The sequence below is a fragment of the Oratosquilla oratoria genome, chromosome 41 (assembly GCF_046742065.1).
Source record: "Oratosquilla oratoria isolate Oo_2021 chromosome 41, ASM4674206v1, whole genome shotgun sequence".
NCBI classification, from domain to species: domain Eukaryota; kingdom Metazoa; phylum Arthropoda; class Malacostraca; order Stomatopoda; family Squillidae; genus Oratosquilla; species Oratosquilla oratoria.
In genome coordinates, this window is record NC_134817.1 from 34,019,853 (window position 1) to 34,033,027 (window position 13,175).

At 38.0% G+C, this 13,175-nt stretch overlaps 2 protein-coding genes across 2 annotated transcripts in view; one reads left to right on the plus strand and one right to left on the minus strand.

The window, feature by feature from the left end:
• Positions 1–13,175, plus strand: part of Sumo (Small ubiquitin like modifier) — a 29,753-nt gene continuing 16,578 nt past the window's right edge. The window contains exons 1-2 of the mRNA XM_076178566.1: positions 1–92; positions 11,198–11,323. Coding sequence (XP_076034681.1) covers positions 75–92; positions 11,198–11,323 — 144 coding nt within the window. The 5' untranslated portion in view covers positions 1–74. The remainder of the gene's footprint in view (positions 93–11,197; positions 11,324–13,175) is intronic.
• LOC143021213 (uncharacterized) lies at positions 7,828–11,148 on the minus strand. Its single transcript, XM_076178567.1, has 3 exons — positions 8,881–11,148; positions 8,427–8,603; positions 7,828–8,252 (listed from the first exon to the last, which is right to left on the minus strand). Exons 1-3 carry the CDS (start codon positions 8,894–8,896, stop codon positions 8,023–8,025), a joined length of 423 nt encoding a protein of 140 aa, XP_076034682.1. The 5' UTR covers positions 8,897–11,148; the 3' UTR covers positions 7,828–8,022.

The window sequence follows — 13,175 nt, forward strand, 5'->3', positions numbered from 1 at the left end:
GATTGCAATAGAACACAGTATACACAAACGGGGAAGGAGTTTTGCTCATAGGGCGAATTAATAGATTTCGTATCATGTCTGAAGAAGCCAAGGTTTGTAAGATTAGATAAGATTATAATTAAAATTCTAGAGCTCACCAAACTTAAGTAGATGTGGTAGCATGGCTTACATGGAGTTGTGTCACTAATCAAAAAAGGTGCTTGAGATACTAATCATATACTGTACATTCATGATTATGAGAATGTCATAGTTGAACAAACTGGGAATTCTGTAATATGAGGATTATTACGTAGAAAAATTATAAACCTACTAATTCGTTATGTTGTCGTATGACAACTCAAAATCATTGAAGTCACAGAAGTGTAATTGTGGTAGTACAAGTTCAGTTCTAGCAATCAGCCAGATTATGAAATATAATTTGAGTAATGAACTTTTGAATTATAGTAAATAGGATGATTAGATACGTGGTGTATTCAATCTACAGTTTATATATGAACCTCTAGTTATATTCTCAACATAGTTGGGATAAAGTAATGACAGCAATTTGTGGGAACTATTTATAATTTTGAGGTCTTATGTGTGAGAAATTATGAGTTATTAATGACATTTTCTTGCAGTCAATGTAGTTTATCTGTCCATGCATATATCAGTGTTTTTGTCATAAAGGATTCTCATATAAATATTGTATTCAACAAACTTCGCTGACCATCAGAGGAATGATGCCCTGTTTATTATTTATATAATATTGAATGTTGTTGCAATTTTTTAACTGCTCACAGTTTAGAATATTCTATGTTTAAGTACTTATTATGGTGTTTAGTGTCTTTCAAATGTTATATTGTATGGTCACAATTAACTTCAAATATCACCAGAGAAATGCGTGTAATTTAAAACAAAAAGACATATATAGCCCCACTATAGTTTGCAATGGTCCTTGGACCTTCCCATAGATATCTCTGACAAGAAGCTGTTGTATTTTTTCAGATGAGCTTGGGAATCCTAGAAGTCCCATCTGTAAGCACAATTTTCTCCCTCTTCAATATTGATCACAACAAAATATATCCTTTTCTAACAAAAAAAAAATATTAGAGAAAGTCCTTCCATTATTTCATCTAATTAAGTTTGGATAAATACATTTAATGTAGAAAATTATAATCTATGTCATCCTGAACATTTGCTAAAACTGGACTGTTGTATGAGTGTGTGACAGTTTTTATATCATTAGTTTACCATAATAGAAGGGGAAGGGTTCCTGGTTGTTAGCCCCCTGTATATGAAAAAATACAGAAAGCATAGTTAAAGCGGAGAAATATCCTGGACACAGTCTCTAGACCTGAGGTTCTCAAACTTTATTGCTTAATGACATACTAATGACACATCTTGGACCTTGATGGTGCACCAGCTCAGTATAGTGTAAGTTTGGTACCTATACCATTGACACAGAAATATGTATTTGACATGATATTAGTATATGTGCATGCATGTGTGTGTAGTAATATAAATTCAAGTACGCATATCTATCCATAAAAAATACGCGGCACACTTAGGGGATACTTGTGGTGCACAGTTGAAGAATTACTGCTCTAAACTGTGTCAGCCCCTAGGGTTTCATCATCTAGGTAGATATGAAGATGTTCATAAGTTTTGAAGATGGTCAGTATGGGAATGATTCTTTGTCATCCATCTCACAGCACCATCATTAGCATGTACCCATCATTGGTTCCACCTGTGAAGAATATTAAATTGTGATAAGAGGTCTCCAATTTGTTGTTTAGTGGTGTGATCCAATTTGTTGTTTAGTGGTATGAATTGGCGAGATCCTTTCTCTTATAGATAATTTCATTGCTCTGGTTCTCTCATGCAAGACACCCGTGGTTTTCCAAAGCGGCCAGAGCCAGTGGTTCATCCCAGAGTCATTCAGCGAGGAGATTTTGCATTGTCAGATGAGGGAAGGACAATGTATTAATAGTTGTGCTACGTCTTCCATGAGATGGTTGCATCTTGGGTAGATGCTATATGTTGACACATGAATTCTGTGTTGGTACTATTTTAGTGCATAATTGGTGACATGAATTTCTGCATACCACTACAACTCTTGCCTTCTTTGGTGCTGATTTCTATGTTGGATTAGTTTCTGGGAAAATGGTGAAGTGTAGAATTTGGCAGCCTGTGAAGGAATACTTGTTTTGTGATCTGTGTGTATGTGCATTTTTATGGATGTATTGTGGGATGCAAGGGATAGGTTATTGTTGATATTAAAGTAACTTTTTTATGCGTATAGTGAACTGTGTGTGATATGATAGTGTTGGGTGTATTACAAAGGATTACAAAGGCGGAGCATGCCAACAGGAGACCTTTTGGTCCATATCTAGGTCGGATGCAAAAAAAAAATCATAATAATAAATTAATAAATAAAAACTATAATGTAAATAACAAATGAAATACATAAATAAATGCATAGAACTGTATGCCTGTTGTTATCATGTATGTTGTATGGGATGTATTTTGGTCTCTGAATGTAGGAGTTTCTTTGTTGTTGATTAGTGCGGACAGTTGTATGAGGCTGTATTTTTTTTTTATAGGTAGTCTTGATTTTGATAGTTGATCCATGGGTAAAGGTAATTTTTATATGTATACAGTATATACCAAAGGGCTTCTTGCCCCTAATAAGGGGGTTGGCCAAGTCAAACCATACACCCCCTGTACCCATCCCCACACCTATCCAAAACCCATTTGTTGTCCCTTCTATCTTAGTTTCTTATGGGTTTTTTTGTATTCTGTTAGTAGTTATTATTGTTGTTTTTTCAACTTCCAAATCATGTTCTTGCAACTTCCTTAAGTATGTTCAGTTTCTCATAGGTCATGTGTTTATCAAGTACAAGGCCAAATATTTAGGCTTTTTTGGCGGCAAGAAAGATGTGAATAAACTGGAAAATCAAAGAGATGCCTGTGTGAAGAAATTAAAACTTAATTCAATGTTTCGAGGAATCTTAGAGGATATATTGGAACTTAATCAGCATATAAAGAAAAAACTGAAGTAAGGAAAAATGGTTGGAGTAAAGATGGAAGGAGCAACTGATGAGAACATAGTGCATGAGTAAAGTGCAAGTAATATGAGGTGTTTGTTCATCAAGAAGTGACACACTATAATTGATTTTGATAGATGATGTCAGAAGACCGAATACACATCTATATACATTTTTTTTTTTTCTCCCTTTACAAGTGAGGTAGCCAAGTCAAAACACAAGTACCCACTCTCACCCATTCCACTCCAATCCACCACCCAATCCTCCTTCTCATCTTAGCTCCTCATGGATGATGGGTCATCCCTGTATCCTGTCCACTACCCTAGGTCAGAAGCAATGCAGCAAAACACAGCAAGTTCACAACAAGGCCACTTCACTGAATCATGCAGAAAAAGGAGAAGACGGAAAAAAAAAATCCTTCAGGCTGAGTCACAATATCATTCATACATAACCACTTCCTACTACACCCCTTATTCCCCACCCCATCCCTTGCATCACAGTATCATCTATACATGGCCATTCTTTACTCACCCCTATCTTCTGTCCTCTCCCTTCCTTGCTCAGAAGACATTCCCCTCTTTTACCCCATCCATTCATCTAATCCTCAGTCATCCCCTCAAGTTCACTTCCTCCACCTCTGCCTTCCACATTTCTTTTACTAATCTTTCTTCACTTATTCTTTCCATGTGTCAAAACCATCCCAATACTCTTTAATCAGCCTTATCTCCCATCTCCTTCTCTACCCTAGCTATCCTCCTCACCACCTCGTTTCTCACTCTATCCAGCCTAGTAACCCCAACCATGTTTATCAGACATTTCATTTCAAACACATTTTAAACTTTTCCTCTTAGCCTCTCTTAAATTCCAGGTCTCTGCCCCATACAGTATTGTCAGCACAATCACCCTGTCATATAGTCCTCTTTGCATCCATTCTCAAATGCCTATTTCTCATTATGCTTTTTAATCCCCCAAGGCATTTAGTTGCTTCTCTCAGTCTACAATTTACTTCCACCTCCATTCCTGCCTTATGCAACACCAAATACCTAAAGCTATCCACTTCCTCCAGCCTCTCTCTTGTAAGACTTACTTCCAACTCACTGCCATCCTCCCCCCATGAACATCTCATCACCTTTTAACCACATTTACCTTCAACTTTTGCCTATCACATACCCTCCCTAACTACATCAGTAACTGTCTTAATCCAGGTGCAGATGCAAGGAGGGGGCCCAGGGGTCCTGCCCCCCCAACGCCCCCAAGTGTGGTACACTCATCTCGAGTTTGATTCTCCTTGGATAAACACTTTTTAGTGTGAATTTATGATTTGAATTATATTTGTGAATTATATACTTCACATACAATTACGAGTAAAACAGACTTAGGTTTCTGGACCAATCTCCAAGCCAACAGCATTATTCTTGGGGTTAAAATATTGGCGTGTTTCAAGTATCAGTTATTGCTTACCAGTTCCCCCCCCCCCCCCGAATAACATTCCTGGATCCGCGCCTGTCTTAATCCCCTGTCTGACTCTGCCACAAGTGCAGTGTTGTCAGCAAACAACGGGTGGCTCACCTCCCATTTTTCTTCATTTTCTTTAACCATTTCCAGTCCCTTGCCCATTACCTTTAACTTTACCTCCCAACACGACACAAACCTGTTGCAGTAATACACACAAATACCAAATAAACATCAAGGCATATTAGACAATATCATTTCATTTAGATAAACCGGAGAGAAATCCATTGTAAATTTCAGGCTTGAACTGATTGGAGATTTAACTGTGTGGAACTTGTTTTTCATATCCTAATGACAAGATCTAAATTGAAGATTCTCTTTAAGATTGAAAACTTTGAATGAATAGTTTGATACTCAAGTTAAAAGGCATGAGAAAATAGGCATATGTGTAACCAAAAAGTGGAAAACTTGTTAACAGAGACAACCTCCCAGGATGAGAAACCCAGAAATAGCAAGAACATAACATAAGAACATAAGAATAAAGGAGACTGCAAAAGACCATAAGGCCTACACTAGGCAGCTCCGTATCCATCACCACCTATCATCCCCATCCATAAAGTTGTCTAATCGTTTTTTAAAACAACTGATAGTTTCAGCACTTACTACATGGTTACTAAGTTTATTCCATTCATCGACCACCCTATTAGTGAACCAATTCTTGCCTATTTCCTTCTTAAATCTAAATTTGTCCAGTTTATACCCATTACTGCGAGTCCTGCCCTGTTGTTTTATTATGATGACCTTGTTTGCATCACCCTTGTGATCCACTTGAACACTTCTATTAGATCACCCCGCACTCTGCGTCTTTCAAGAAAGTTGTGCTGAGCAAAGTGGAAGTGGGTTCATAGTGTAGAGCACATTTTGCAAGGTCACTTGATAACTTTGGTGGTGACAAACTAGAATAAACACATGTTAAATGGTGAATATATGGGATAAATATATATATCTATATATCTGTATACCAAAGGGTTCTTCCCCCTTATAAGAGAGGTAGCCAAGTCAGAGGCACGTGCCCATTGCACTCCCATCCATCACCCTTGTTTCCTTTTCAACTTAGCTTCTTGTGGATGAAGGCCATCCTTGCCTCCTGCCCACTGCCTGGGTCATAAGTAATGCAACAAGACACAACATATATTTATTTTATTTTATTTTATTTTAACATTTTTAATAAAGTTGTCAGTCTTAGAAAATAGAAAATTGTGTGGTAACATAAGAGAATGAGGTTGAGAGTGTCCTAATAAACTTTAGGATTTGAAACTAAGATTGGAGATTAACTCCAGAATATATTTGACTGATGCCCAACAGGAGTATGGTAAATGTACCTATATACACTGATCCACACATGTGAGGGATGCATTAGAAAGATAGTCACATGATGTGAATTTGCTTAACCCTATATGGACCACATATATTTTGGCCGGACAAAAAAAATCATGCGTTTGTTTCTAGGCTATTATGGACCTGAGGAATGTTATAGATAAGTTTTCCTGGCAATTGCTACAGTCTATGCAATAATACAGTACCATGACGAATTAGTCATGTTGGTCACGAGGGAAATGAAATTGGCTAAAGATTGTATTATCAAGATTTATTAAATTATTAGAATATAGAAAGCAATTCTGTTGCTTATCTCGGCAAAAATGAATATCTTATTGAAAAATTAAACTTGAATACAATTTCTTTTGATAGCTTGACATCTTGTTAATGAAAATTAATTGTTTTAAGTATATAAATAATTGAAATATCTTTTTTATATAATATGGGTTATTACAAAAAATAATATACCTGTTCTTAGCAGTGAAAAACCTGCTGAAAATTGTAGAAATATCATCAATAACACCTTTATTCAAAATATTATACTTTAGAAAAGAAAACACCTGAACTCCTCAGTGAGAAATTTGTTGGAAAGGAGGAAAATAATAATTACCATGAAAAAAATACAGTGCATGTATTTGTTTGTCTCACTCCTTACACTAGGAAATGAGAGGGAGGGATTCACACTATCTTAAGTATGGAATTGTAAAAAACAGTAGTTTCTCTCATTTAGACACAAACTCACTTTGCACTTGATACACCTGATATTGGTGCGACCCGCACATCCAACTCGTTTGCAGTACAAACGAGGATTTTTCACCTCTGGGAAGTGCCCTACTTTATCTAGTCTCACATCATTCTGGGGCTTGAATTGGCCAACTCTTTGAATTCTTGTTGATGGTGGAGGAGTTCTCTCACTTGAAGATGGACGACCTCGCTTGGGGATATATTTCCCTGCATTGATGAGTGATTCTGACAAGGACATCCTGAAGGTCAGTAGGGAATGTCTTTTTTCCTGGGGAATACTTTTGGCCTCACAATCTCTTCGGTATACCAGCCTTGCCTCATTGATAGTCATGTCAATCATGTGATAGATGAGTCTGTGATAATATTTCTTAGAACGTACCGGGATCCTATATAGTGCTAGAAGACAGTCAGCCAGGTCTACACCTCCCATGTTCTTATTGTACAAATGTACGATGTTAGGCTGTGGAATTTCCACAACTTTCCTCTGACTTCTATCATAGCGTCGTGCAGTGTGAGTTGGATTGCCCTCAGCAAAGGAAGACAATAATGTCACACATTTATTGTCAAACCATTTGACTGTTGTTGCCTGGCTGCCCTCACCAGATAATTTCCATTCCTCAAATGTACCTCTGCCTTTCTTCTTCATGTCAGCGTCCAATGTGAACTTGAGGCCTTGGAGCCGATTTGCCCGGACTGTCCCACAACACCATATATTCCTGTCAGCCAGATGTTCTACAAGTGGTAAAGATGTAAACCAGTTGTCAAAATAAAGTAGGTGATTCTTATTGTTTGGAATGGTCTCAGCCAAATGTAAGACAATATTAGATGATGCACCCAGATCTGGAATACCGTCTCCATTCACAGGTTGAATTGAACCTGTGTATGGTATGAAGTCATGAATAAGACCCCCCACTGTCTGCAAGAACAAAGAACTTGAAACCCCATTTTCTGGGTTTCATGGGCATGTATTGTTTCATAGAGTGCCTTCCCTTGAAAGGCACCATTTGTTCATCAATACAGAGGTTTTGTTGCATTGGAAGGTCTTGGAATTTTTTCCGCAAATGGTCTACCATTGGCGACTTTGAACAGTTTATCATTGTTTACCTCATCAGTGTTGTCCCAAAGATGTAAGTTGGATTTTATAGTCTCCCATCTGTTGCGACTCATAACTAAAGCAGTATACTCCCTATACCTCCCAAATAATTCACCAGACCAATGGAGATGTGTCTGGGGAGTCCTAATAATGCTGAAATGAATAAGTAGACCTATCCATTGTTCAAGTTCTTGCTTAGTGAGGTTTAGAGGTTTGTTCACATCTTTTTGTGTAGCATACAAATTAGACTGATAGACTATCATATCTAAAAAATCAGGAGTGAAAAACTGTGTGAAATACCATAATGGGTTTGACTGTGATGGGTTCAAGTCACTTGACTGAAGCTGTTTCATTGCCAGGCATAAAATTTGGTAAAGGTGAAGGGGTGTACTCTGTTTTTCTGGTCCAAAAACGTCTTCTAGAGGGCCGAGACGCTTGTGTACTAGTTGATGGGCGTTCAATAGAATCTTGTATTTCCTCTATTTCTTCTAAGTGACCACTAGGGATGTCAATAATAATTTCGTCAACCCTTTCGTTCACATTGACATCCGGTGGCACCTCTGTAAAATACATATTTTGATTAAAATTTCAGAAATAATGAACAACTAGGTAAATAGACACACACACATTTTTGGACCTCTCTGTATTTCTCATGGGTGGGGATGCCAGCAGGCAAGGCAATTATTGGTTTTAGTCCTCACTTTGTCTTAGCGTAGGTAAAAAATACTCCCTACCTTGATCGAAATCACTGAAACTTGGGGTGTGAATGGAGTCTAACTCTACTTCCTCTTCCTCCTCTCCATCAGACTCGTCACTCAACCCATTATCTTGTTCAATTGGCATAATTTCTGAATTTTCCCTGCACATTTGCCTGCTTACAGCTCTTGAGTAAAATGAAGATACATCAAACCCTGCAAACAAAGGCATACATACAAAAAATATTAGTAATAAACAAATGAATACACAAATACTGATAAGAAATATTGTATGCCCTATGTAGATGACGAATTCGTCATGTTGGTCATACGTTTCTTTGTGTGCGCCATATGACCAACATGACGGATTTGTCATCGACATAAAATGAGCTATAGTGTCCTTATTTCATCAAAAAAAGAAACAGTATGACATTCTCAGATATCTATAACTATTCCCATTTCAGAAAAAAATTATTTGCAGCATGTAACATACCTGACAACTCCTCCATGATGAAATAAATAGCACCAGAAATACCACGTTTCACACCACTGTTGATGTTATCAGCTGATGATGAACTGCCCAAGGGACTCTCGACCAATCAGCTTCAAGTGTTGTTCTCTGAGAGAGGAAGCCTAGACGAATTCGTCAGGACAGACACACCGGTTATAACTGCTTTTCTATGCCAGTGAGACTCACCCGAAGCTTGACTGACGAATTCGTCAGGTTGGGATATATAGGGTTAAAATGTATAGTTAATTGGAAAAAATAGGGCTACACCACCTTCCACAACATGCAACGAGGGCTTTATATGAATGGGTTCAATGCTTACACGTGGATTTGCATATTAGGGACATGTATAGTGCTTGGGGGCAGTGTAAGGGTGTCTTTCAAAAGAGTAGGTGATTCACAAAGAATGTGACCCATAGCTGTTCATACGTATATATTATTGTCATGAAATAAGAACACTGTTAACACACTTCTCATAAAGTTAAGTTTAATCAACAAGTATTAGAAGGCTTCAACAAGAAAGTGCTACAGTAATAATGGTGGCAATAGATATAAAGTTTTCACACACATCCCCAAGGAAAACCTGAAAAAAAAATACAGCAAATTGATAAAAAGAATAAAATACACACAAGTGATGAAATGTTTGGCAGAATTCCTAGCCTCACCTCCTCCCAAAAGTGGAGCCCCAAGGGGCTGGCACTTAGTATTTGGAACAGGTCCCAAAACTTAGTCATTTCACTCTCACTTTCTTGTTACCTGCCTCAGTAGTCCATGCACGTAGGGCAAAGATGATTGGTTTGTCCACAGCCTCCTGGCATAAACTCCTCACTTTCCACATACATACACATACACATTCACATGTACACATGACTTGATGGTGCAATCACAATACATTGGTCCAAGTTCAAATCCTGCCCAGGGCTGAAATAATTTCAGTATCTCTGTGCTGAGAGTCATTACTTCAACTCTTGTGGGTGGGGAGTTGGGTGTGTGTGCATATAAGGTCACAGCATTACCCATATATCAGTCATATATGAGCTCTGAGCTCTCTTCTGGAAGGGAAATAGCTGTTGATCATGAGTCCAACACATGATCCAAGATCATGGTGAATCACATATACACACGAGGACTTACTGAAATAATTTTAGTATCGTTGTACTGCTGTTTGTTACTCCAACTCTTGTGGGTGAGGAGTTGGGGGTGTGTGTGCATGTAAGGTCACAGCATTACCCATAGATCAGTCATATATGAGCTCTGAGCTCTCTTCTGGGAGGGAAATAGCTGTCGATCACAAGTCCAACATGTGATCCAAGACCATGGTGAATCGCACATACACACATCAAAGAGAAAGAGAGGTTATGATTACAGTTTTCAGGTTACTAATGGAGATGTATTGCATTGACAGAAGAGAGCTCCTGATTAAATATGGGAGGACTTTAATGTGAAATAGCTTAGAAGGTGATATAGCCCAAGCTCAAACAATACAATAGATTAAGTTGGAACTGTACATGAATTTGAGTGTAGGTATGTTAGAGAATAGATAATGTGACACAACGAGCGTTGCTCCTTTCCTGTATACTACAATTAAGTAAATACAAGTAGGTGCTCTGGCACCTGCCTTCCCACACCTAACCAGTGTTATAAGCCAATCTAGGCTCCTACACATGCCCAGCATGCACAAAACTCGTAAATATAGCTCCAGCTACACACTAGAGATAGCCATTCATACAAGAAAGAGAAATTAAAGAGTAAAGTGACCACCCATCATCGAATCCTGTGGGCACCCTCGCCATCACTAGGAGGTAGACCTCCAAGGGGCAGACACTGTTTCCAGACTAGGTCCAAGATACCTCTCTCTCTCAATTTTGACTATACATATAGGTCTCTTAATCCACCACTTATGCAGATGTTTGGGCCCAGGACAAAAACTCTCTTTGGAAATTGGTGGTGGTTTATGTCCTGGGCCAATTCCTGAGGTGGGTTTATGTTGTGGGCCCAAATGTCAGCACAAGTGGTGGTTGGCAAGTGATGGAGTAAGAGACCTAGTTGTGTTTCCTCCCTCTTTTCATATATGAAGAGCTGATAAATGTAGACTACTCCCCTTCTACTTCAGCAAACTGGTGACATAGAAAATCGCACACCAATACAACACAGCAGTCTCGTATCTCTTGCTGAGAGATCACTGGGAAGGTCTTAGAATTGAAGATTATGGGGCTGCAAGTGTCAATGAGTGAAACTTGAGGCAACAGTTGTCAATATAAGGTATACATTTTGGGTTAAAATCTTTTGTTTTATTTTACAGAAGGAGGAAAAATCTACAGAGCACATCAACCTGAAAGTGGTGGGACAAGATGGGCAGACAGTGCATTTCAAAATCAAGAAGCATACATCCTTAAAGAAGCTCATGAATGCATATTGTGACAGATCTGTAAGACTTTAGGATTTGTAATTTGTTATGTCTCAAAGCAATGATACTGTGTTGGTAATATGTCTTTGGTAACACAAAAAATTATTATATACAACCTTTGTATCATAAATTTCTCTTCAGTTGTCTATCACTGGCATGTTTATTGGTTAAATAAAAGTAAATGTCAGTCATTAAATTTGTATACCAGATTTAAAATGTGTATGTCAAGATGCACGAGAGATCTTAACCAGCATTTTCTTTAATTCACTCTTATTAACACGTTAACCGCGTACTGGGCCACCCGTGTACCGAGCAGATGTTTCACTTGTTGCGTATTGGTACATCTGTGGCCCGAATATTACCTTCTAAAAAGTATCACAAACATGAGTATGTAAACAATTTGCGTATATTTTTTTATTTATTATGACTGCAGATGCATTGCTATGGTACTGGAAAACAAAATGAAAATAATAAGACAGTAAGTTTATTTGTTGAAAAGAAAAAATTTAATCTGAAATACAAGTAATGTTTTTTAGCAAAATATTGATCATTTATTTATAACACTAGTCATGTTTTTCATTGAAACATTAAATGCAAAGGTGTGGTTGACCCTCACACTCATTGCAATAGGTGGTTACTCTCCTAGCCTTGTTTGTGGCCACCTTGTATCCCTCACAAAGTGAGATTTTTTCATAGCATCCTCTGCATCGCTTCCTTGTGTTTTTCTTTGGACCATGTGCTTCCTGTAAGGTATGGTCTTTTCTTGCACCCGATATATCAGAGGTCCTCTTCCCTGGTTTTCTTATTTCCCCAGGAATGTTTTTAGTAAGAGAGAGGATTACAGATTCAGTAAAGGTTCTCAGACATACTTGTTTTGCTGAGCAGTATTTATTGTAAAGAATTTGAGCATTTGTCACTGATATCCCAGCAATCATTTCCATCGCCAGCTTCTTGATTTTCGGAGTTGTGAGTAGTAGGAATTGAGTTGATCAGCAACATCAACACCTTTTTTAGCCTTATTGTACGCAATGACACTTTCAGGTTTTACAATCTCTTCTCCTTTTCTGTTTTTATTTCCACTTGGAACTAAGTCACCACCATGCTCAGGTACTGTTGATAGTGTCAAGACATCTCTCTTATCTTTCCACTTGTATAACTTCACACCTTGTCTGTTTTCTGCTGCTTTCATTTCTCCCACCCTCAACTTTGCTTTTACTACTACTTGGCACAAATATTTCTTATTTGTTCTTACAGTTCCACAAATGTAGGTCTTCTTGGCCAACAAGTACTCTGCCAGGGTTATTGAGGTGTAGTAGTTGTCAGTGTATATAGTGCATCCTATACCTAACAATTCATTACATAATTTCACCACACGTGATTCAGTTGAATTTAGGTCAGCAATCTTGTCACTCATCCCTACATGAACCTCTAAATTCCATGTATATCCCTCAGGTGTGCAAACTTTGTACACTTTCATTCCATATTTGTGAGCTTTTCCTGGAATGTACTGTTTTATGCCTAATCTCCCTCTAAATGGCACCATGCTCTCGTCAACAACAAGTTTGGAGCCAGGTTTGTACACAGCTTTAGAATTGTTAACAAGTAGCTCAATTTACATGACATCTGTTGTCTACAAAATGCAAAAATTTGTAGAGAAACTCAAATCTTTCCCTTGACATTAGCTTTGGTACAAAGGGATCATCATATAACACACTTTTACACCAGTAGAGTTGAATTTCAGGCTTTACAGTTAATCCCATGTACATCACAATACAAAAAAAAATCTTTATCTCTTGTCTGTTGGTAGGTTTCCATAACATCAGTCGTGACCTTCGTGTTACTGTTGCAGCATCAACTACTTGTTGTGCATACC

What these genes read in the sequence shown, in the direction of transcription:
- LOC143021213 (XM_076178567.1), bottom strand. An exon ending in TTTCAGTGATTTCGATCAAG is followed by an intron (nt 8,253 to 8,426) that starts GTAGGGAGTATT and finishes TGTATTTTACAG; the next exon opens with AGGTGCCACCGGATGTCAAT.